General features: G+C 46.2%; 1 protein-coding gene across 1 annotated transcript; it reads left to right on the top strand.

The window, feature by feature from the left end:
* The first annotated feature begins 20,207 nt into the window (after positions 1 to 20,207).
* Positions 20,208 to 23,476, top strand: POLR2G (RNA polymerase II subunit G). The gene is made up of 8 exons (XM_052662145.1): positions 20,208 to 20,314; positions 20,446 to 20,555; positions 21,755 to 21,914; positions 22,443 to 22,493; positions 22,600 to 22,665; positions 22,766 to 22,837; positions 23,029 to 23,062; positions 23,266 to 23,476. The coding sequence occupies exons 1-8, from the start codon at positions 20,303 to 20,305 to the stop codon at positions 23,277 to 23,279; spliced, it is 519 nt and encodes a 172-aa protein (XP_052518105.1). The 5' UTR covers positions 20,208 to 20,302; the 3' UTR covers positions 23,280 to 23,476.
* The last annotated feature ends 1,235 nt before the right edge of the window (positions 23,477 to 24,711 follow it).

The following is a 24,711-nucleotide window of genomic DNA, read 5'->3' on the forward strand; positions in this document are numbered from 1 at the left end:
GCCCCGCCCCTCGGCCTAACCGTAGCAGCAGGCCCCGCCCCGTCCACAAAGCCCCTCCCCGGAAGTCCCGCCCCTTAAGCAGCCTCCGCTTCCTCGATGCCCACCCGGTAGCTTCCAGCACCTCGTCCAACTAGAGTCTCGACCCCAGGCCTTCTCGGGCGATACCTCTTCGCCCTACTCCGGGAACTCCCTGAGCCTCTCTCGAATTCCAGGGGCTAGGAAGTCCGAGGGTGGGAACTAGCAGAGAAAGCTGACCCTCACCCACCAACGAGCAGCCACCGGGAGAGCTCCGCCCCTTCCCGCCTTCTTAGTTTTAATTGGCTCAAATTTGTCTTCCCTCGTCTCGGATTGGTTCACTCTCTACTAACCATGCCCCCGACTCAGGGCGGGGTCTTCAAGTGGATGCTGGTGGCCGTCGCTCAGGCAGCTAGGCGCCCGATTGGTTAGCGCTCCTGTCCTAAACTTTTTCTTCTCGTCCCGCCTTCTTTGCCTCGGAGCCCTTGAGATTGGCTGAGCTTCTCCATCTACCTGAGGCTGTGGGAGGGCCGGGACCTGTGAGCAGTGGAGCGCGACGCCCTCGGGGCGGGGCTCGAGGCCTGCCACGGCGTAGAGCGTTGTGTCTTAGCGGGCAGCATGTCACCCCGGCTGCTGAGTGTCCGGGCAAAGGAGAACCAACAAACTGGTGTGGTACCCAGGAGGTCCGGGTCTTAGACTCGGCTCTGCCTAACCGTGAGCGATGGCTGCACCTCTCTAATCTGCAGTTGTCTCTTGAAGGTCTCTTCGTCCCTTAAAAACTCGAAGATGCCCTACTGCCTTACTCCCCGCAGTCTGATAGATCCAGGCTCCTGGCTCAGCAGTGGTGGTGTCAGAACTAGCAGCTGTGTGGATTGTAGTGTCCCTAGCCTGAACTCTAGGGAAGAGATGCGTGTCCTTCTCTGTCTGGAGCATAGTGCGCAGTTGCTGATAGGAGAGGAGAGAGTGGGCTCACAGCCCTAAAATGTCCCTGGGCGTGACAATAAAGAGTGTGGCTACTTAAGAAATATTCCAAAGTTCCTAGAGGAACCAGAGGAAAGGGCTGTAAATTGGGAGTCAGTGACACCTGCTTGGCCTCAGACAGGGACAGTATGTTGACAAGGTTTTTCTTCAGTTACTGAGTTGCTTCTGACTTTTTGCAACCCCATGAACTAGAACCCGCCAGACTCCTCAGTCCTTCGGATTTTCCAGGCAAGAATACTGGAATGGGTTGTCGTTTCCTTCTCCAAGGTATCTTCCTGACTCAGGAATGGAGCACGCATTTCCTGCTTTGGCAGGCAGATTCTTTTACCCCTGAGCCACCAGGGAAGCCGGCCATTGGCACTGGTAACTCCAAAGTGCCCTTCATCCACTAGTCACCCCTTGACCTGCCACACCTAGCATCTCCACTTTATTCTGCAGCCAAGCACTCGAATCAGATCTAAGTAGAATTAGCGACAGTTCATCTTTCTACCTTCCATCATTATACTAGAGATATGCAGGCGACACTGCCCTCAGGTTGAGAGCTCACTTCTTCCAGATAGTCTTCCAAGCCATACAATATTTATTGTTCAGTTCAGTCACTCAGTCGTGTCTGACTCTTTGTAACCCCAGCACATCAGGCCTCCCTGTACATCACCAACTCCTGGAGTTTACCTAAATTCATGTTCATTGAGTTGGTGATGCTGCTCAACCATCTCATCCTGTGTCATCCCCTTCTCCTCCTACCTTTAACCTTTCCCAGCATCAGGGTCTTTTCAAATGAGTCAATTCTTCGCATCAGGTGGCCAAAGTATTGGAGTTTCAGCTTCAACATCAGTCCTTCCAATGAATAGTCAGGACTGATCTCTTTTAGGATGGACTGGTTGGATCTCCTTGCGGTCCAAGGGACTCACAAGAGTCTTCTCCAACACCACAGTTCAAAAGCATCAATTCTTTGGTGCTCAGCTTTCTTTATAGTCCAACTCTCACATCCATACATGACTACTGGAAAAACCATAGCTTTGACTAGATGGACCTTTGCTGACAAAGTAATGTCTCTGCTTTTTAATATGCTGTCTAGTTTGGTCATAACTTTCTTTCCAAGGAGTAAGCCTGTTTTAATCTCATAGCTGCAGTCACCATCTGCAGTGATTTTGGACCCCCCCCCCCCAAAATAAAGGCTCTCACTGTTTTCCCATCTATTTGCCAGGAAGTGATGAGACCAAATCTTTTGGCTTAACTTTTAAGCCAAATTTTTCACTCTTCTCTTTTACTTTCATCAAGAGGCTCTTTAGTTCTTGACTTTCTGCCATAAGTGTGGTGTCATCTGCATATCTGAGCTTATTGATATTTCTCCCAACAATCTTGATTCCAACTTGTGCTTCATCCAGTCCAGCATTTCTCATGATGCACTCTGCATGTAAGTTAAGTAAGCACGGTGACAATATACAGCCTTGACGTACTCCTTTTCCTATTTGGAACCAGTCTGTTGTTCCATGTCCAGTTCTAACTGTTACTTCCTGACCTGCATGGAGGTTTCTCAAGAGGCAGGTCAGGTGGTCTGGTATTCCCATCTCTCTCAGAATTTTCCACAGTTTATTCTGATCCGCACAGTCAAAGGCTTTGGCATAGTCAATAAAGCAGAAATAGATGTTTGTCTGGAACTCTGCTTTTTCGATGATCCAGCAGATGTTGGCAATTTGATCTCTGGTTCCTCTGCCTTTTCGAAAACCAGCTTGAACATCTGGAAGGTCATGGTTCACGTATTGCTGAAGCCTGGTTTGGAGAATTTTGAGCATTAATTTACTAGCGTGTGAGATGAGTGCAATTGTGCGGTAGTTTGAGGATTCTTTGGCATTGCCTTTCTTTGGGATTGGAATGAAAACTGACCTTTTCCAGTCCTGTGGCCACTGCTGAGTTTTCCAAATTTGCTGGCATATTGAGTGCAGCACTTTCACAGCATCATCTTTCAGGATTTGAACTAGCTCAACTGGAATTTCATCACCTCCACTAGCTTTGTTTGTAGTGATGCTTTCTAAGCCCCACTTGACTTCACATTCCAGGATGTCTGGCTCTAGGTGAGTGATCACACCATTAGTTACTAATATCAACCAGGTAGTTATTAGGAGAAATAGATTTAAGGGACTAGATCTGATAGAGTGCCTGATGAACTATGGACGGAGGTTCATGACATTGTATAGGAGACAGGGATCAAGACCAAATGCAAAAAAGCAAAATGGCTGTCTGAGGAGGGCTTACAAATAGCTGTGAAAAGAAGAGAAGCCAAAAGCAAAGGAGAAAAGAAAAGATATAAGCTCTGAATGCAGAGTTCCAGGGAATAGCAAGAAGAGATAAGAAAGCCTTCCTCAGCGATCAGTGCAAAGAAATAGAGGAAAACAACAGAATGGGAAAGACTAGAGATCTCGTCAAGAAAATTAGAGATACCAAGGGAACATTTCATGCAAAGATGGGCTCAATAAAGGACAGAAATGGTATGGACCTAACAGAAGCAGAAGATACTAAGAAGAGGTGGCAGGAATACACAGAAGAACTGTACAAAAAAGATCTTCATGACCAAGATAATCACGATGGTGTTCTCACTCATCTAGAGCCAGACATCCTGGAATGTGAAGTCAAGTGGGGCTTAGAAAGCATCACTACAAACAAAGCTAGTGGAGGTGATGAAATTCCAGTTGAGCTAGTTCAAATCCTGAAAGATGATGCTGTGAAAGTGCTGCACTCAATATGCCAGCAAATTTGGAAAACTCAGCAGTGGCCACAGGACTGGAAAAGGTCAGTTTTCATTCCAATCCCAAAGAAAGGCAATGCCAAAGAATCCTCAAACTACCGCACAATTGCAACTCATCTCACACGCTAGTAAAGTAATGCTCAAAATTCTCCAAACCAGGCTTCAGCAATACGTGAACCATGACCTTCCAGATGTTCAAGCTGGTTTTCGAAAAGGCAGAGGAACCAGAGATCAAATTGCCAACATCTGCTGGATCATCGAAAAAGCAGAGTTCCAGACAAACATCTATTTCTGCTTTATTGACTATGCCAAAGCCTTTGACTGTGTGGATCAGAATAAACTGTGGAAAATTCTGAGAGAGATGGGAATACCAGACCACCTGACCTGCCTCTTGAGAAACCTCCATGCAGGTCAGGAAGTAACAGTTAGAACTGGACATGGAACAACAGACTGGTTCCAAATAGGAAAAGGAGTATGTCAAGGCTGTATATTGTCACCGTGCTTACTTAACTTACATGCAGAGTGTATCATGAGAAATGCTGGACTGGATGAAGCACAAGTTGGAATCAAGATTGTTGGGAGAAATATCAATAAGCTCAAATATGCAGATGACACCACACTTATGGCAGAAAGGCAAGAACTAAAGAGCCTCTTGATGAAAATGAAAGAGAAAAATGAAAAAGTTGGCTTAAAAGTTAACATTCAGAAAATGAAGATCATGGCATCTGGTCTCATCACTTCATGGGAAATAGATGGGGAAACAGTGGAAACAATGAGAGACTTTATTTTGGGGGGCTCCAAAATCACTGCAGATGGTGACTGCCCCCATGAAATTAAAAGACTCTTGCTCCTTGGAGGAAAAGTTATGACCAACCTAGACAGCATATTAAAAAGCAGAGACATTTCTTTGCCAACAAAGGTCTGTCTTGTCAAAGGTATGGTTTTTCCAGTAGTCATGTATGGATGTGAGTTGGACTATAAAGAACGCTGAGTGCTGAAGAATTGATGCTTTTGAACTGTGGTGTTGGAGAAGACTCTTGAGAGTCACTTGGACTGCAAGGAGACCCATTCATTCCATGCTAAAGGAAATTAGTCCTGACTATTCATTGGAAGGACTGATGTTGAAGCTGAAACTCCAATACTTTGGCCCTCTAATGGGAAGAACTGACTCATTTGAAAAGACCCTGATGTGGGGAAAATTTGAAGGCAGGAGGAGAAGTGGATGACAGAAGATAAGCTGGTTGGATGGCATCCCAGACTCAATGGACATGAATTTGGGACAGGTAGGCCTGATGTGCTGCAGTCCATGGGGTTGCAGAGTTGCACATGGCTGAGCAACTGAAGTGAATATTGATGGTCTCTAAGTCCATAACAGCCTTTCTTATCTCTGCCACCACTTTCTTATCCTCAGACCGGAGACTGAGGTTCTTCTGAGATTTGCACATGTAATTTGGCCAAAGACACACAGCTGATGAAAGAAAGCTGAGTGCTGAAGAGATTGAACCTAGGTCTATCTTCAAAGTCACACTCCTAACCACTTTGTAGATCTATCTTCTTAGAGTGTCCCCTGGGTGGTCTTCAGGATTGTTGTAGTACTCGTGGACAGAGAATTCAGACTCAGTTGGGGGCTGGATTATCATGGCTGTTGGAAGAATCAGTGGCACGGAAGTAGTGAAAGGTTGTTGCTGAACTATTGAAGCCACATGTTCCGGGAAAAAAACTCACTCAGAAGGACAATGGAGATAGTGGAGTGCAGCTTATTACACTGGCGGGCCCAAGGCACAGTCTCCTCTTAGCCAAGGACCCCGACCAGTTTTTGTGAAAACCTTATATACCCTAAGTGTAAGTGCACAAACCCACCTCCCCAAATTCCCCGAAACTAGTCTGAACAAAGGAAAAAGAAAGATACAATCAAAGTTAACCCGTGATTCATATGCCTTAAGCATAGGTAGTTAACAGTGGACAATTATCAACAGGCCTGTGGTCATACCCCAGTAAGCATAATAGAATGTATGATTCTATATGGTTACACAGATAATTAGGGTATTCTTGTAGGCAATGGAGAGTCTAGGTAGGAGCCCTGGGCCTCTTCATTCTGGGGGACCTGGTTTTCCAGTTGATATATCGTTTCCATAGATACTGGGCATATAGCTCAAAGTCCACAGTCCAGCCCAAGATGGGAGTCCTGCTTTTAAGACAGAGCCTGTTCTGTCTGTTTCCTCCTTCAGAACCATGAAAGAATCCAGGATTCTTGGCCTCCAGCGGAGAATTCAATCTGGGGCTAGAGGTGAGGCTTGATCGCTCAGAGCTCTTATGTAATAAAGTTTCATTAAAGTATAAAAGAAATAGAGAAAGCTTCTGACATAGACATCAGAAGAAGGCAGAAGGAGTGCCACCCTGCTAGTCTTTAGCTGAATGTTTTTTAGCTACTGGGCTTCCCTTGTGGCTCAGCTGGTAAAGAATCCACCTGCAATGCAGGAGTTAAGGGTTTGATCCCTGGGTTGTGAAGATCCCCTGCAGAAGGGAAAGGCTACCCACTTCAGTATTCTAGCTGGGAAAATTCTGTAGACTGTATAGTCCATGGAGTCGCAGAGTTGGACACGACTGATCGACTTTCACTTTCACTTATATAGCTCCTGCTACTGCTGCTAAGTCGCTTCAGTCATGTCTGACTCTGTGCGACCCCATAGATGGCAGCCCACCAGGCTTCCCCATCCCTAGGATTCTCCAGGCAAGAACACTGGAGTGGGTTACCATTTCCTTCTCCAATGCATGAAAGTGGAAAGTGAAAGGGAAGTCGCTCAGTCATGTCCAACTCCTAGCGACCCCATGGACTGCAGCCCACCAGGCTCCTCTGTCCATGGGATTTTCCAGGCAAGAGTACTGGAGTGAAAGTGAAAGTAGCTCAGTCATGTCCAACTCTTAGGGACCCCATGGACTGCAGACCACCAGGCTCCTCGCAGTCTGTTAGAGAAATGAAATGTCTCAAAAATCAGAGACTGGCACCAGGCCCCTCACCCACATCATCCATTTGAGATAACATTGGCACAAGGGGGGTTGTCCCGGGCCATAAAATGAGTGACATGAATCTTGAAGAAAGGCAGGTTTCCAAGCAAATACAGTTTCATGAACATAACTTAAGAGAATATTTGCATGGTTTGTCAAGTCAGTTCTGTGTCTTAGGCAGAACCGACTTGAAGACAGAGTCTAGGGTAAGTTCACAGTTCATTCACATAGCTTAAGACAAATATTTCCATAAGAAAAACGCATTGATGAGTTGAAGGTTTGGGAAAAGTTAAGTTCAGGTGCAGCCAGGTGTCATGGTAACACAGAATTTAAGAGAAACCTCTTTTTAAATTTGTATAGAGAAGGGGAAAATATCTTAACACTTGTAGTTTGTTTCCTCCTGCCACTTGAGAGAGAGATAAAAAATGTCTGACACTTGCAGCTTATTCCTCAGTTTGGAGATCCTTGGTTTTCCTGCCTGTTACCCTCTCATTTCCCCCTTTTATTTTAGGAGAATTATGTTGCCAAGGGAAAGGGGCATTGTTCTTGTTCCGTAACTGCTTCCAAGCTGATGAGGGGTGTTGTCCCTAAATTGGTAAGGCAACATATTTTCCTAACCCTCATATTGAGGGTCTCGTGATCCAGGGGCCCCAGGTAGTAGTTGGGGGAAGCTGCCGTAGCCGCAGGAGTTTGAATAACCATTTGGAACTTAAAAGCCTTCATGCAACTAGAAACAAATCTAGCTATACAGTTACAGATGCAGGGAACAAATAGCAAAAACAGAATAATCAGTTAAGTTAAAAGCCCCATTATGTCCATAGTTAATGTACAAAGTGTTGCACCAGGCCATTTTAGGATTGTTAAATGTCATCAGATTAAGACGAGGCATCAGTATGATTGTTGTTGTCGAAGGTAGTCGCAGACTTGGAGAAAGTCCTTTTCTTGAAGTGGAGATGTCCACCAAGGGAAGCCTTCTGCTGATGAAGAGGGGAGGGCTCCGCAGACCCAGCAGTTAGACTGATTGTGGAATGCAGTGTAGGAGTGAGCCCAGGACAGGAAGGCATTGTCTTGAGGATCAAATGGCAGACTCAGGATTTTTAAGAGTCAGCAGAAGCAGGCTCACATAGATTATCAGGCCCATCTGCAAAGTACAAAGTCAGAGTATAGAAAGTAAAGACATAAAATGACATCACTTAGTTCTGGTCAGGGTACCACTTCTTAACTCAAGTATGGTGCACCCAGAATCAATTCCTGGTACCTTGACAGCTGTGGGAGAAGAAAGAATAACCTTGTAAGGGCCTTCCCAGAGGGGCTCGAGGGATTGGCCCTCAGATCCTTATGTTTTTATCAGGACCTTGGTTCCTGGCTCAATGGATGAGTCAGGAGTCACCTCCAGGAGTTCCATTAATGCCTGTTGCAAAGCTGAGAGTTGAGTTACATAATTAGTTAATTCCAAGGCTTTAGGAAAACTTTTCCATTGAGCATTTTTGCTGCAAGAAGGCGGACCCCTTCCAGGGCCCGAAACTGGGCTCTTGTCTAACACTCAGAAATGAATTGTCCGAGGAGACACATCTGCTGACAAAGCAAGAGATTTTATTGGGAAAGGGCACCTGGGTGGAGAGCAGTAGGGTAAGGGAACCCAGGAGAACTGCTCTGCCTCATGGCTCGCAATGTTGGGTTTTATGGTGATGGGATTAGTTTCCGGGTGGTCTTTGGCCAATCATTCTAATTCAGTCTTTCCTGGTGGTGCACGCATCACTCAGCCAAGATGGATACTAGCAAGAGGGATTCTGGAAAGTGGACGGACATGCAGTGTCTCCTTTCAACCTTTCCCAAACTCTTCCGGTTGGTGGTGGCTTATTAGTTCCATATTCCTTATCAGGATCTCCTGTCATAAAACAACTCATGCAAATGGTTACTATGGTGCCTGGCCAGGGTGGGCAGTTTCAATCAGTGTGCTTCCCCTACATTTTCAGGAATTATTCGTTCATCCTCGAACTGTAACCATCCTTTATCAGTAATCCTTGCTCCTCTTTTCTAGTATCTTTCTAATTCTTCCTCAGTACATTGTGGTTTTTCCTATTCCACAGGACCTGTCCAGATCAAAGGCATCTGCAGTGAAGGGGTTTCCTAAAGTGCTGCTTTTCTGGCTTGACAGTCAACCTTCAGCTACTTTACTATGTCCCTGCTGTGCCCTATGTAATGCACAACAGCTACTTCTTTAGGACAATACTGCTGCTGCTGCTAAGTCGCTTCAGTCGTGTCTGACTCTGTGCTACCCCATAGACTACAGCCCACCAGGCTCCACTGTCCCTGGGATTCTCCAGGCAAGAACACTGGAGTGGGTTGCCATTTTCTTCTCCAATGCATGAAAGTGAAAAGTGAAAGTGAAGTCGCTCAGTCGTGTCAGACTCTTCATGACCCCATGGACTGCAGCCTACCAGGCTCCTCCATCCATGGGATTTTCCAGGCAAAAGTATTGGAGTGGGTTGTCATTCCCTTCTCCATTTAGGACAATATATAGCAGTTAAAAGTCTCTTGATCTTTCTGAAATGCTTACTAGGTTCTCCTGTTTTAAACTGTCTTTCTTTCCACATTGCAGTGTGAGCTTGTTAAGTCAAATAAGCATACTTAGAATCAGTATAGATATTTACTTGCTGACTTTTGCTTAACTCTAGAGCTCCAGTCAGCTAGCTGAGCACTCATTCCCTGGGGGAGAGATTTTGCTTCTAAAACCTGTTCAGTCATCACCATGGTATAACTTGCTTTATGCTTCCCACCCCAAGCAAAAGAACTGCCATCTGTAACTATTTCCATGTCAGGATTGTCTAATGGGGTATCCGTTAGATCTTCCTGAGCTGCATAGTTTATTTTTTTATTTTTGCATAAAGTTAGAAATTAGGAACAATCATGATCAGGTGTTTTGTCTTCTTTCTTTGGAAGCAAAGTGGCAGGATTTAAATTTCCACCAACTTTAAGCTTAGTTATTGGTCCTTCTAACAACAATGACTGGTATTTAAGAAGCCTACTATCTATCATCCAAATATTAATCTTAGAGTTTAAGATTCCACTCCTGTAGGCTGCTGGTGAGGCCCTCCGGCTTGTGTCAAAACTCCCAAGGCCATACCTTTTCTTTCAGTGACAAACAAATTAAATTCTGACCCTGTGGGTAAGCTCAAAGCGGGAGCTTCCAGGAGAGCAGTCTGAAGAACCTTAAAAGCTTTTGAGAATCTGAAGACCAAACCAGTTTGTTGGTTTTGGAATGCAAATGCAGCAGTAGCCTGTGATTACTAAAAATCCTCTCAATTGTCTTAAAGTCATAGGTAGTAACGTAGTAAAGTCGCTCAGTCGTGTCCGACTCTTTGCGGGTCCCATGGACTGTAGCCTATCAGGCTTCTCCGTCCATGGGGTTTTCCAGGCAAGAGTGCTGGAGTGGATTGCCATTTCCTTCTCCAGGGCCTTCTCCAGGGGATCTTCCCAACCCAGGAATCGAATCCGGGTTTCCCGCATTGCAGGCAGATGCTTTACTGTCTGAGGCACCAGGGGAGTTATAGGTAGGGGATGATTTAGTATAGGTTTCCCTAGTGGCTTAGAGGGTAAAGTGTCTGTCTGCAATGCAGGAGACCTGGGTTCGACCCTTGGGTTGGGAAGGTCCGCTGGAGAAGGAAATGGCAGCTCACTCCAGTATTCTTGCCTGGAAAATCCCATGGACGGTGGAGCCTGGTGGGCTACTGTCCCTGGGGTCGCAAAGAGCGACTTCACTTTCACTTTCACTTTAATTCTCTCAGGGCCTATGGCCCTAGGCCCTTCTGATATGATTAGGCCCAGATATTTAACAGATTGTTGACAAAGCTGAGCCTTTTTCCTTGAAGCCTTATAAGCACAGCCTGTTAGAAAGTTTAAGAAATCTTCTGAGGCTTGTGAGCAAGCTTCCTCTGTCTCAGCACAGAGCAGAATATCGTCTACATATTGTACCACCACCGCCTCAGAGCTATTAAAGTTTTGTGGATCCTGTGACAAACTTTGCCCAAATAGGCGGGGGCTGTCATGAAATCCCTGGGGCAAAACTGTCCAGGTTAACTGAGAAGCTGGCTGCATAGGGTTTTCAAAGGCAAAAAAAAAAAAAAGACTTTCCTCTGCCAAAGGCACAGAATAGGAGGCATCTTTTAAATCAATTACTGAGAAATATTTGGCTCATTCAGGAATTTCAGACGATAGAGTGTAAGGATTAGGCACCACGGGGTGTAAAGGAACTACAGCCTCATTTATTATTTGTAATAATAAACGAACTAGTCTCCATTTATCTTGGACTAGTCTCCATTTATCATTTGATTTATTTATATCCAAAATAGGAGTGTTGCATAGACTGTTACAGGGAATTACTAGCCCCAGCTCCTTTAAATTTTCAGTGATGGGTTTTAACCCTTCCTTAACCTCAGGTTTCAGTGGATACTGCTTTTTATGTGGAAATAAATGCGGGTCTTTGAGCTTGGCAACTACAGGAAAGCATTTTGTGCTTGACCCATAGATTTTCCGTCAGCCCACACTATAGGATTTACATTTTGTTCAATTAATGGGAGAGAAAGGGAAGGCTCCATATTCTTGAAAACAGAGGCATGGACCTTGCTCAGTATATCCCTCCCCCAAAGGGGTGAAGGAGACTCTGGCAAGATCAGAAACTTGTGTGAAAATAGCACAGAGTCCCAGTTGCAGCTTAAAGACAACTGAAATAATACCGTTTTGCTCGTCCAGACAGTCCCATTACGGAAGCGGATAGGGAAGAAAGTGGGCCAGGGGCTTCAGTAAGCAGTGTCTAAAAGGAAATCTAGGGATTAGCCCCCCACAGTTATTAATACCCAGGGTTCCTCAGGTGTAAGTAGGACGGGAGTTTGTGTGGGGACCCCTGGGCACCTTCAGTCCTGGTTGTCTTGAGAGTCCAGCCCCTGAAACCTATGCCTCCGGGGGCAGTCTCTCCTCTACTGTGGTCCCTTGCAGACCAGACATGGAGCCGGGGGCGGCTCAGATGCCTGAGGGCAATCCCGCTTGAAGTGCCCTCCTTTCCACAGTAATAGCAAGCCCATCCGTTTGCACCTGGGTCCCTCTGGGCATCTTTCTCAGGCTGTTTAAGAATGGTTCTGACAGCCATTACAATGGATTCCACCTGTTCCTTTGTCTTTCTCTGCCTTTCTTTCTTCTCCTCATATTCCCTGCTGTAATAGACTGTCTGAGCCAGTTGTAACAGATTATCTAAAGACTGCTTTGGTCCATACGCCTGTTTTAATAGTTTACACCAGATATCTGGACTGGACTGAGTGAGAAATCTATCTTTTAAGATCACTGTTCCTTCTTCACTTTTGGGATCAATCTCAGTGAATCTGCGAAAGGCTTCTCTCAGTCTATGTAGGAATTTACCAGGAGCTTCCTTCTCTTCCTGTTCTGTTTGCCAATTTGGCATAGTTTAAAATCTTAGCACCCACTTGCCTAAATCCTTCAAGAACACATCTGACAAAATGACTCTGATCCCATCTTCCTTTAACCATGTTATAGTCCCAATCTGATTCTATAATTCAGACCGCCTGATTCCCAGTGGGGAGGGCGGCTATCTCTTCCTCCCTCTTCCCTACTGATTCATTACCAAGCCGTTCACCTCCATAGGCAACCGCTTTCCCCAAAACTCAAGTTTTCGAGTCGCACTTAGTATTTGTCCCAGGATATACATCACATCTTTCCAAGTAAGGTCATAAAGCAGGTCAAACACCTGTAAAAGCTCTAATATATTTTTCTGGGTCCTCTAAGTAGTCTCCCAGATCCTCCTTGATTCTTTATATTTCTTGATAAGAAAACGGCATATTAACTCTCATAGACTGATTATTTCTCCTGGTGGGTGCTTCATGAAGAGGCAACAGCTTGTGTGTGGCTGTTTCTCAGCTCTCTGGCTGCTCTGTGCATATGATCCTAGGGATAGATTGGAGAAAACTGCTTTTCTTTATCTGTTTGTCTCCTGTCCTCTATCTCATCCTGTATTTCACCCTTAGTTTTTGCTGTCTGAGCTTCTCTTACTTCGATTGTCTGAGTTTCTTTTGAAACCAGAGTAGTCTGAAGTCGTACCAAGGTGGGTTGTTTGGACCTCTACTTGGGCAGTTTGAATCTCAGTTTAGGTTTTTACCGAGACCAAGGCAACCCTTCCTGTGGGTGTTCTCTGACTTTCGGTTTGCTCAGGTTGGAGCCCCGGTACAAAGGCAAAGTAGGAGGACAAGAGGGGGCTGAAGGTTTCACACTCGAATCTATACCCTTAGGACATAAGTCTGGCATGTCTCGCAGAGAGAAAAAAGGCAACACATACGCTACTTCTACCCATTTCCCTTGTTTTCTACAGAACCGGTCTAATTGTAAAACAGTATTATAATTAAGAGACCCTCCAACCAGCCACCATTCACTGTCCTCCAATGGATACCATGGCCATGCAGTGTCACATAGGAAGACTAGGCATGTATTCGTTAAGCCCTGGGGATCAAATCTATCCGTTTTTCAGGATACAGTTCAAAGGAGTGAGGCTGGAATTGTTAGCTCCAATCTGTAAGAGAGAAAAAAGCGACCAGCACCATCTTTCTACCAGAGGCATCCCTCTCTGCTCTAGATGGGGGTGTAGACAGACTTTTCACCAAAGCTTTCCTTCCCTGGCGCCATACTCGCCCCTCCCGGCTCTACCACCAAGGCAGGGTAGAGGTGCACCAGGGGTAGACCTGATGGCATTCCAGACTAGGGTCCAGTTCCGCACCATTAGAATCGTGCTTGCCTCTTATGCCACCTGGGGTGCAATCGGAGTAACCTTCTGGAATGCCTCCCAAGCTAAGACCACTGAGGGAAACATTTGTCACCTGAGTGCCTGTGCACGACCCTCAGTATATTCCTGACCACAATAAGACTGGTACAAACATAAAACCCATATGTTCCTTCCGAGTGTCACCACACCAGTATAAGCGATAGCAAAAGAGATGGTGAAGGGCTGGCCAGTGAGGAAAAAGTGATTTTTGTCCTCGAGTTATTAGGGCCAGTCCTTCCAGTTCATTCCCACAATTTCACAGGAAGAATATCTAAAGAGTTGGGACAAAAGCCACTGGAGAGCCTCCTCTGGTCCACTAAGAGCTAGTGTTACCAAAGGAAGAAGCCTGCTGCACTTCCTATCTGAGTAACCTTTAACCTGAGAGATGCTCTTGGAGCTAGAGCTCCATCTAGCTTCCGAACTTTCAACTCCTAGCGAGGTTAGGTGCTTCCTGAATATCAATCTAAGTTTGGGACCTAAGTAACAGTACACAGTAACAGCATAGATCACAAGTCCCTTGAAAGTCTATGATCCGACAGATTAGGTTACTAGTTCTAATTCCCAAGAAGTTATGAAATGGTCAAAGAGACCAGAAAGTCTGACCGAGAAAGGAGAGTTCGGTCTATCTGCTTTGCCCATTTCTGGCCCATCCCCAAAGGAGATAATGTGTGCCTCTTGGCATTGGCAGGTCTATAGAAAACCCGACAGGGTTTCTGCCATAAGCCCTATGAGGTCACCATGGAACCACAGAGCAAGGCTCCTCACTTGCTTTGTGCAGGGCATGTCATTCATTCACACAAACACACCATAGTAAAAACTAGGAGAACAAAGAACTAGAGCTCCAAGCATCCTTACCTTGTCCTGAAGAATCCTGGATGACCCCAAGATGAAAGGTTGTTGCTGAACTATGAAAGATGTGGGGATTCTTGGCCTCCGGAGGAGAAGAATTCAATCCGTGGCCGGAGACAAGGCTTGGTTTCTCAAAGTTTTTGTGTAACAAAGTTTTATTAAAGTATAAAAGAGATAGAGAAAGCTTCTGACATAGACATCAGAAGGGGGCAGAAAGAATGCTCCCTGCTAGTCTTTAGCTAGATGTTATATAGCTCCTAGCAGTCTAATTAGAGAAAGGAAATGTCCCAAAACTCAGAGAATGGCACCAGGCCCCTCACCCACATCATGCATTGTGAGATAACATTGGCACAAGGGGAGTTGTCCCGGGCCATAAAATGATTGACATGAATCTTGAAGAAAGGCAGGTTTCCAAGCAAATACAGTCTCATGAACATAGCTTAAGAGAACATTTGCATGAGTAAAACATACTGGTTTGTTAAGTCAGTTTTTTGGTTGTTGTTGTTAAGTCAGTTTTGAGTCTTAGGCAGAACCAACTTGAAGACAGTTCAGTTCAGTTCAGTCTCTCAGTTGCGTCCGACTCTTTGCAACCCCATGGACTGCAGCACTCCAGGCTTCCCTATCTATCACCAACTCCCAGAGCTTACTTAAGGTCATGTCCACTGAGTTGGTGATGCCATCCAACCATCTCATCCTCTGTCATCCCCTTCTCCTGCTTTCAATCTTTCCCGACATCAGGGTCTTTTCCAACGAGTCAGCTCTTCGCATGAGGTGGCCAAAGTATTGGAGTTTCAGCTTCAGCATCAGTCCTTCCAATGAATATTCAGGACTGATTTCCTTTAGGATGGACTGGTTGGATCTCCTTGCTGTCCAAGGGACTCTCAAGAGTCTTCTCCAACATCACAGTTCAAAAGCATCAATTCTTTGGCTCTCAGCTTTCTTTATAGTCCAACTCTCACACCCATACATGACTACTGGAAAAAACATAGCCTTGACTAGACAGACCTTTGTTGGCAAAGTAATATCTCTGCTTTTTAATATGCTGTCTAGGTTGGTCATAACTTTTCTTCCAAGTTGAAGACTTTTTTTTTCAAGTTGAAGACTCTTGAAGACAGAGTCTATGGTAAATACATGGTTCATTAACATAGCTTAAGACAAACATTTCCATAAGAAAACCACATTGATTAGCTCAAGTTTGGGGAAAATTTAAGTTCAGGTGGAGTCAGGTGTCCTCAAGGCATCAAAGATTTTAAGAGAAAGCTCTTTTTAAATTTCTATAGAGAAGGGGAAAAAATCTTAACACTTGTAGTTTGTTTTCTCCTGCCACTTTAGAGAGAAAGAAAAAATGTCTGACACTTGCAGCCTATTTCCTCCGTTTGGAGACCCCTGGCCTTCCTGCCAGTTACCCTCTCTACTGAGGAGCCTAGAACCAGGGGGAGGGGCAGCTGGGCTGGATGGTCCTCGCTCAGAGATTGCCCTTCAGAGGCTGGACCTGCTACTTGTGTATATGGCTTTGGGAGACATCAGGTGGCGGACATCATCACAAAGGCTCGTCTCTACTGTGCAGGTTGGCAAGACCTATTCTTGCACAAGATTGTGTTCTCCAAGGCGGCCTTAACAAGATCTTCCCTCCCACATGCTCCTTTTACAGTTTGGCACTGATGCTCCTTGCTGTAAGATCTCTCACCTTGAGTCTGGGCGGTGTGATGTCATGTGATTTACAAAGTTAAGTCATAAGAAGAGACAGATCTGCCTGGTCCTCTTGGGGGTACTTGCACTTAGAACTCAGCCACCATTCTGTGAAGAACCAGGCCACATGGAAAGGGTATCTGTAAGTGTTTCAGCCACAGCCACAACCAGGCTCCTGGCTGACAGCAAGCTCTAACTTGCCAACCATGTGACCGAGCCATCTTGGAAGTGGATCCTCCAGTTCCCAGCTGAACTGCCCCAGCTCATGTTGCCTGGAACAGGAGTACGTCTTCCCCACTGAGTGTTGCTCAAATTGTAGATTTATGAGAAAAATAAATTATTGTGGTTGTTTTAAGACACTAGGCTTTTGAGTTGTTTGTTGTGCACCAAAAGCTAAATGAAACAATCTGTCAGCAGACTTTCTTTGTATTCCGAATGTCAATACAGCTGATTGTTCTCCATTGTTATTTCCTTTCTGTTCTAGCTTGTCTCCAAATTCTGAATCTTTGGATGCAAAGATATGAGGGCTAGGGGAGAATTTATATGGCCATGCAAAGCCTAAGGAGCTTGAAGAGATAATAATAGACTCAATATAAGAATGAGGTTCAGTCCACCCATAGTTGTTAAACTCCATTATTTGCCAAGCACACTGCTAAAGCTTCCCTGGTTGCTCGGCTGGTAAAGAATCCACCAGCAAAGGAGGAGACCTGGGTTCAATCCTTGGGTTGGGAAGATCCCTGGAGAAGGGAATGGCTACCCACTCCAGTAGTCTGGCCTGGAGAATTCCATGGACTGTATAGTTCATGGGGTCACAAAGAGTTGGACACAACTGAGCGATTTTCACTTTGATTATTTGCCAAGCACACTGTTAGGTGCTAGAGATTCACTTACGGATGCAAATACATCCCGAGCACCTGTTGTGTGCCAAGGGCTCTTCTAGGCTTCAGAGATATAGAGGAACAAAACAGCAAGAATTCCTGCCCATCTTGAGGAGGAACAGGCAGTATACACATGAATAAATGAATAAGATGATGCCGGGGCTTCCTGGTGGTCCAGTGGTTAAGAATCTGCCTTGCAATGCAAGGGACACTGGTTCGACCCCTAGTCTAGGAAGATCCCTCATACCTTGGGCCAACTGAGCCTGTGTGCCACAACTACTGAGCCCACATGCCCTAGAGCCTTTGCTTTGCCACAAGAGAAGCCACTGAAGTGAGAAGCCTGCACACTGCAATGAAGAGTAGCCCCCGCTTGCTGCAACTAGAGAAAGCCTGCATGCAGCAGCAAAGACTAAACACAGCCAAAGGAAAAAAGATGCCAAACAGAGCCAACTTCCGTGACGAAAATAAAACAAAGCAATACAATAGAGGAGTGTGACTGCGGTTTGTCTACTTAAGTCAGGGTAGTCATGGAAGGCCTCTCGGAAGTGGTGACTCTGAGCTTACACCTGAAAAATGAGAAGAAGCTCCCACATTCCCATCAGGTGAAAATCAGAGCCAATAGCATTTTAGGCAGATGAAACAAGTTCTCCTGACGTGGGAGAGGAGGCCAGTGTGGCAAGAGAGAAAGCAAAAGGAAGAGAGGCAGAGAATAGAGTTGACTAAATCTGGCCCCTGCCTGGTAGGTAAGAGTGATGGTTTTATTCTGGTGCCTTGGGAAACCATTGGGTTCTAAGCAGGGGATTGACATGATTTGGCTTAAGTTTTGAAAATATCACTCTTGGCAAATAAGCACATGAAAAGATGTTCAACATCCTTAGTCATTAGGGAACTGAAAATTACAACCACAATTATAATCAGTTATTAGGGTAGCAAACAAACAAACTGTGCTGACAACACCAAGTGCTGGTGAGGATGTCAGAACAACTGAAACTCTTATACTTGTAATTGCATATACAGTTATATATAACACTTAATACACCACACAGACACAATGGGTATAAATAACTTGAAGAGCATTTGTAATAGTAAACTCTATTAAACAGGAAGTGAGAGTTTTAAGACTCTAATTACTATGTGTGTTTTTTTTTTTCTCCCATACTTCCAAGCAAATCACAAACACCAGATAAGTGTCCTACAATTTAACTCAATTCTGACACCATCAGCACAAAGATAACACAGGTTTCCACATGTTAAGATCTCAGCCCTACAAGGCTGCCCTCCCCTTCCAACGGCAATTTTAAGTCGGGCTGTTCACTTTCACTTTTCACTTTCCTGCATTGGAGAAGGAAATGGCAACCCACTCCAACGTTCTTGCCTGGAGAATCCCAGGGATGGGGGAGACTGGTGGGCTGCCGTCTATGGGGTCGCACAGGGTCGGACACGACTGAAGCGACTGAGCAGCAGTCACCTGTGCTTCTGACTGGGAAAAGGGCATGGACCTCCCATACTCCATCCGAACTCACCACTCTCCCCAGTTCTCCGGGTCTTCACCAACCCTAGACTCTCTGAACCACATCCACTTGGTTTTATGGAGATTTTCATTGCACTGGCAAGGTTGATTAGTTCATTAGCCGGGTCAGGGAGTTGAGACTGAAAGTTCCAACCCTCCAGTCACTTGGTTGTCTCTCCTGGCTTAGGTGCTTTCCAAAATTCACTCCACTGATAAAAACTCAGGTGTGGCTGAAAGAGGTTTGTTATGAATATCAAGGTATCGTTATCATTTAGGCAATTCCAAGGGTTTTAGGAGTTCTGTGACAGAAATGGGGAAGAAGACCAAGTATATATGTGTTGGTGTTTTTATTATAAATATCACAGTTACTTTTGCCTTGTTTCAAACTTTTTATTATGAACAATTTCAAACACAGAAAAGTAGAAGAAAGAAAGTGTAAGAAACCACCATTATCCATCATCTGACTTCAACGATTATTAATATATTGCTAAACTTGTTTCATCTACGTCTTTGCCTTCTTTAGTATAATTCATTTAATCGTAAGTTAAGACAACTAAATTTTTCATAACGGCTGTGTTTAACAACTGGCTTGCAAAGTGCCTGAAATATTAACAGTTGGCTTTTGTAAGGGTCTCCAGCACACCACACCATTGCTCTTGCGGGGAGGCTGGTTTCAAAAGAGGGAAGGAGGGAGTTGAGGCTGTTGAGGCCTGCCCTTTGATCTGCTGTCTGCTTCCTCGTGTGGTCTCTGGTGGAGGGGATCCCCATGGAGTCTGAGCAGCTGACCAACAACCTCAATCGTTCTAGGAAATGGGCAGCATCAATGGAAACCGGTGTGTGACAGCTCTAAGGAAATCAGGCTTTCTTGCTTACAATATACTAAAACTTGCTCAGGCAACCGGCGAGTTTGTTCAAGACCACAGGGACTGTCGGGGCTTTAGAACCAGCCGCCCTTGCTGAGCCTTTGTCATATGGGCGGGTCTCATAGTGTTTCCGAGACTCAGCAGCCCACAGACTACATGCTCATTCTCGTTGTGCTGAGTTTAATAAAGGGACTATCTGCAAAAGGGGAGGGGGCGGGTAGAGTTGAAGGAACAGGTAAGGTTTGCTCACCAGTTCTACAGGCCCTTGTGTGTAAGGGGGCAGGGGAGGGTGGTTAGAGGAGAGCAGTGACTTGAGGTTCTTTTCACACCGGGAGGGGGCGCTGCCTTCTGGGCTCTGACTAGGCCGGTTTCAACTCCAAACTACTAGAGCCCGGTAATAAATGCCTGAATATGCAAGAGCCTTGGAGTCAGGCATGTTGAATTTGAATCTCGACCCTGGGTGACCTCACCCTTCTGAGCCTGGGATCTGATTTGTAAATGAAAGTAATAACAAAGCCTACCGGGTAGGGTTGCTGTATAGATTAATTGAGATAAGGATAGCTTCTTACTATGCTTACTATGTGAAAGCAGTCTTCAACTCTTTGCAGAATGAATAGACTCTGCTAAAGAGCTTTATTTTTGCGATCTCTCATTAATTAATTCCTTTTAAAGGTATTTATTAAGCATCTAATCTATGCGAGATACTGTTATGCTTAAGGGAGTTGGGCGCTTAGACGGCTGGACGGAGGGGAGGAGCCTCATGGGTTTCCCCACCCACGACAGCGAAGCCCAATGGGGACCCGTGGAGGCTGTGAGTCCCGCCCACTTTTCGGGGCAGGCCCGGAAACGGGGTTGGAGAAGTTGCTGTATTTCCGGTCGGTGTGGAGGCTCCGCTGCTTGTGAAGCGGTAGACCCGGCTCCTGTTCAGCTTCCTCCGGGAAAATGTTTTACCACGTGAGCAGGGCACGGGGTGGCGGCGAGGGCAGGGTCAAGAGGAGGAGCAAGCGGAAGGCCGGGACTAGGGGCGGCTTCTTGCCTCATACTCCTCCCGCTCCTTGCCCGACTCCATTCCACTTTCCCCCCAGATTTCCCTGGAGCACGAGATTCTGCTGCACCCGCGATACTTCGGCCCTAACTTGCTCAACACGGTGAAACAAAAGCTCTTCACCGAGGTGGAGGGGACCTGCACCGGCAAGTGAGTGTCGCACCCTCCCTGCCGCCTAAGCACCGCGCACACGGCTTTCTATGCTTGCACCCGCTTCCCAGCGCCTACACACCGTGAAAGCTTCTGCTACCTACCCTGGCAAGCCCTCTCACCCTTCCAGGCAGTTAGCTTCTTCCTGCTTTGGGTTCCTACGGTGCCCTCTGTGAAGCTCCATAACAGAACTGCCTTTGCTCAGCCAACATTTGTCATTAACTCTGCAAACATTTCTGAAGCTCCGGCTCTGTGCCAGGACTGGGCCCTGGGAACAATGCAGTGAAAAAGACAAAATGTCAGCCCTTGTGGAGCTGGTTTTTCTTTATCGCTCATACCCAGGGACCTGGCATGGTACATCTTGGGCCTCACTAAAAGCTTGTTGAATGAATGGGCAGGATAAGGCAGATTGAGAGTTAGCGGGAGGAAGGAAGAGGAGTGAGACTTGACCATCTCTGGGCTCTGCACAGAGAAGCTCCGCACATGGTGAAGTAAATGAGGGGGGAGGAGCAGGGCCATAGAGTACTCAGGTATCCAGCATCAGAGTAAGCTGAGGTGTTCTTTGAACATATAGGTTCCTGAGCCTCATCTCATCCCTACAGCATCAAGACTGGGGACCAGCCCGGGAACAGGCATTTTAATAAGTTTCTCCCAGGTGATTCTGAGACATCGCCAAGGTTGAGATTAAGGACTGCAGTCCTTTTGGACACTGATTGTGAAATTATGAGAGCAGCGTTTGGCATTATAGCTGCTGCTGATTGTCCTGTCTTCTCTCTTGATCATTAAGCTCTCCTGGGGCCAGGGGGGCGACTACTCCCCCCTCTGTGCTCCCCCTTTACCTCTAGGGTCAGTGACTCTTGCAGCAGATGCTTTTTTGTATTTTTTTCCTGGCTGCGCTGGGTCTTCGTTGCTGCATGGGCTTTCTGTAGTTGCAGCAGAAATGAGAAGTGTGTGGGCTTCTCATTGTGGTAGCTTCTCTTGTTGAGGCACACAGGCTCTAGGGCTTGGGCTTAGTAGTTGCAGCGCACTGGCTTAGCTGTTCTGTGGTGTGGAATCTTCGCGGACCAGGGATTGAACTTGTGTCCCCTGAATTGGCAGGGGACTTCTTAACCACTGGGCCACCAGGGAAGCCCTGCTGTGGCAGATGGTTTCAGAGGCTCTTCCACACACAGTGTCTCAGTTTCTCTGCCTCCTTGCAGGTATGGCTTTGTAATTGCCGTCACCACCATCGACAATATCGGTGCTGGTGTGATCCAGCCAGGCCGAGGCTTTGTCCTTTATCCAGTTAAGTACAAGGCCATTGTTTTCCGGCCCTTTAAAGGGGAGGTCGTGGATGCGGTGGTCACTCAGGTCAACAAGGTAAGAGCATCCACAGGGGAGGTAGTGGGAAGGTCCCTCTCTTAGAAGATCTGGGATGGGTCCCACTTTGGTCAAATTCTGTGTCTTTGGTCAAATCACTTCGCTGTGCTTCAGGTTTCCTCACCTGTCAGATAGTATGGTACTCTTGCCCTGCCTCACTCAGGGGCATGTAAGTCAATAGTGAGTCAGAACAGTAGTAGCCTCCATTGTGGGCCAGGTAGTGTGCAAAGCCTCTGAATGACTCTGAAATGAGTGCTTTTATCTCCACGCTGAGAAGACTCAACTTCTCCAGGCCACGGTCACGTGTCCAACAAGTGTTCAAAGCCCAGAAGGACAAGTTCTAGGTCTCAGCTGTTTACCGCTGCACTTCCTTAGCTTAGAATGAAAGCTTGGAAAAACAAACAAACACATGACAAATTTCAGAGTGGTTTCAGAACATGAAGAACATTGTTAGGAACCAGATAAAGATGGGAGGCTTAGGAGACTGGGGGACAAAAGAAAAAGCAAGGTCTCTCTTTTCCCTTCTAGGTTGGACTCTTCACAGAAATCGGGCCCATGTCCTGCTTCATCTCTCGACACGTAAGTCTAGGCACGCTGGGTGGGTCTAAGAAGGAGACCTGTACTCATGAGAATCTACTGAAGCATCCTTTTCAAGTGCTCTTACCCAGTTTGACCTTCCTTTCAGTCCATCCCATCAGAGATGGAATTTGATCCTAACTCCAACCCACCGTGTTACAAAACGATGGATGAGGTGAGTGGGCAGAAGTTGGTGAGAGGGCCAGGGGAATGAGCCACTCCGAGGGAGGGTATTGGCCTGGGGGTTTCTGAGTGTACTGTTCCCTCCTCCCCAGGACATTGTGATTCAGCAGGACGATGAGATCCGCTTGAAGATCGTGGGGACCCGTGTGGACAAGAATGACATCGTGAGTCTCCTGACTGCCTCCCTGCTCATACCAGGCCGAGCTGTTGCATTCTTGCTACTCAGAGTTCTTGGGGATTTTGTGCTCTTCTGCCCAGCAAAAGAGATGGGTGGGCAGAAGGTCTGGGGCTGAGGGTTAGAGGAGAGCTCTCTGCTTGCTTTGGGTTCATTTCCATTTCTCCTTTCCTCCTGCAGTTTGCTATTGGCTCCCTGATGGATGATTACTTGGGTGAGTGCCAGGGTTGTTGTCTAGAGGAGGGGTGTGTGGGCACAGGAGGTGAATATGGAATTTAATGCCTGAGCCACTGTTGAAAGAAACTCATGTTGTCTGCTTGGAAGACCAAGGACACTTGCCCCCTGAAATGAGAAGTGCATGGTTAGGGCTGTCCCAAGCTCTGGGTCTAACCACTGTGCTTTTTCTGTTTTCGGCAGGGCTTGTGAGCTGAGCACCATGACCGACCTTGTTTGGTCCCTATCTAGGAGGTGTGACTGTCACACTTCCCATGTTGTCCAGAGGCCCGGTCTGGCTGCTGTTGGGGAGGCAAGGAGGGTTCCTTGCCTTCAGAAGACACCTGGCTCTTCTTGTGGCTTAGCAGCCACTCCCAGATTTTTGACTGTGCGTTCTAACCATAAAAGGTCCTTGATTTTCATGGAAGTGTCATCTCCTTTCTTTGGCAAGAGCAACTCATTTTGTGAAAAGGCTGGAGGGCTGGTGGCTTGCTAGCCCCTCTTTTCTAGGCCTGATGCCTTAACTAGCCTCAGCCACCAGGGGATCTGACTGACCCTCTTGCCAAGGTTTCAAGTTGACCTCACTGAAGGTAAGGCTGTAGTGTTGGGTTGTTGTTGTACAGTCGCTTATCATGTCCGACTCTTTGCAACCCCATGGACTGCTGCTTGCCAGGCTTCCCACTGTCTCCCAGAGTTTGTTGGGTCTTTGGTTTTCAGCAAATGGTTGTATCGTTAGAGCTACTCTGGTCTAGGGCCCCAGTCTAGTTTCAGAGACTTTGCCGTCTTCTCAAAGCCTTTAAAATAACCAATATTGTAGCTGGGAAGGGGGAAGAGGAGACATCAGGGTTGGGGAGGTGAATAATAGAACAGTAATGATACAGATGATGGGGTCCCAGTCCTTAGGATGGGCACATAAACAATAGCCTTTGTTTGCTACTCAATTAATATACTAACTGAACATATGAAAGGGCTCATAATCTCATTGGGATAACACAACAAAAATATACAGAAGAAGAAGATTGAACAAACACACCACGCTCCCTCGATGCTGTGTCTTGGCAATACTATTTGCCTAACTTGGAATGTCTTTTCCCAAGCTATCTGCTTGTTTCCTAGTAATCTATCAAATCTATCATTTTTTGTTTTCTTAAGCTTTCCTTGACTTCCTTAAGAAGCAGAGCTGTGTAGTAGAAAACACAGTATTTGGGTTGATACAGAACTGGGTTTTAGTCTTAGCTGGGTGACCTTATGTTTCCTTATTGTAATATGGTCATACAACCCTCTTTGGATGGTATGTCAGAGCGTTGCTGCTCTGTGTTAGAGATTGTATGTGCAAGTGGCTGTCTTCCCCAACTAGGGATTTAACCTGAGCTGTCAGCAATGAAAGTGTGGTGTGGTGTCTTTTAAACAAAAAATTAATTTATTTGGCTGCACTGGGTCTTAATTGCGCCATGTGGGATCTAGTTCCCTGACCAGGGATCGAACTTGGACCCACTGCATAGGGAGTGCAGAGTCTTAGCCAGCGGACCACCAGGGAAATCCCCAAGTGTGGAGTCTTAACCACTGGATCATCAGGGAATTCTCAGGAAGTTACAACCTCTTGAAGAGATCACAGGCTTAATAGTGACAGGAGTATGTGCCTGGTAATAT

The sequence above is a fragment of the Budorcas taxicolor genome, chromosome 25 (genome assembly GCF_023091745.1).
Source record: "Budorcas taxicolor isolate Tak-1 chromosome 25, Takin1.1, whole genome shotgun sequence".
NCBI classification, from domain to species: Eukaryota; Metazoa; Chordata; class Mammalia; order Artiodactyla; family Bovidae; genus Budorcas; species Budorcas taxicolor.

Coding starts and splice junctions, on each gene's coding strand:
- POLR2G (XM_052662145.1), top strand. Junction 22,494..22,599: donor CCTGCTTCATCTCTCGACAC/GTAAGTCTAGGC, acceptor CCTTCCTTTCAG/TCCATCCCATCAGAGATGGA. Junction 22,838..23,028: donor GTGTGGACAAGAATGACATC/GTGAGTCTCCTG, acceptor TTCCTCCTGCAG/TTTGCTATTGGCTCCCTGAT.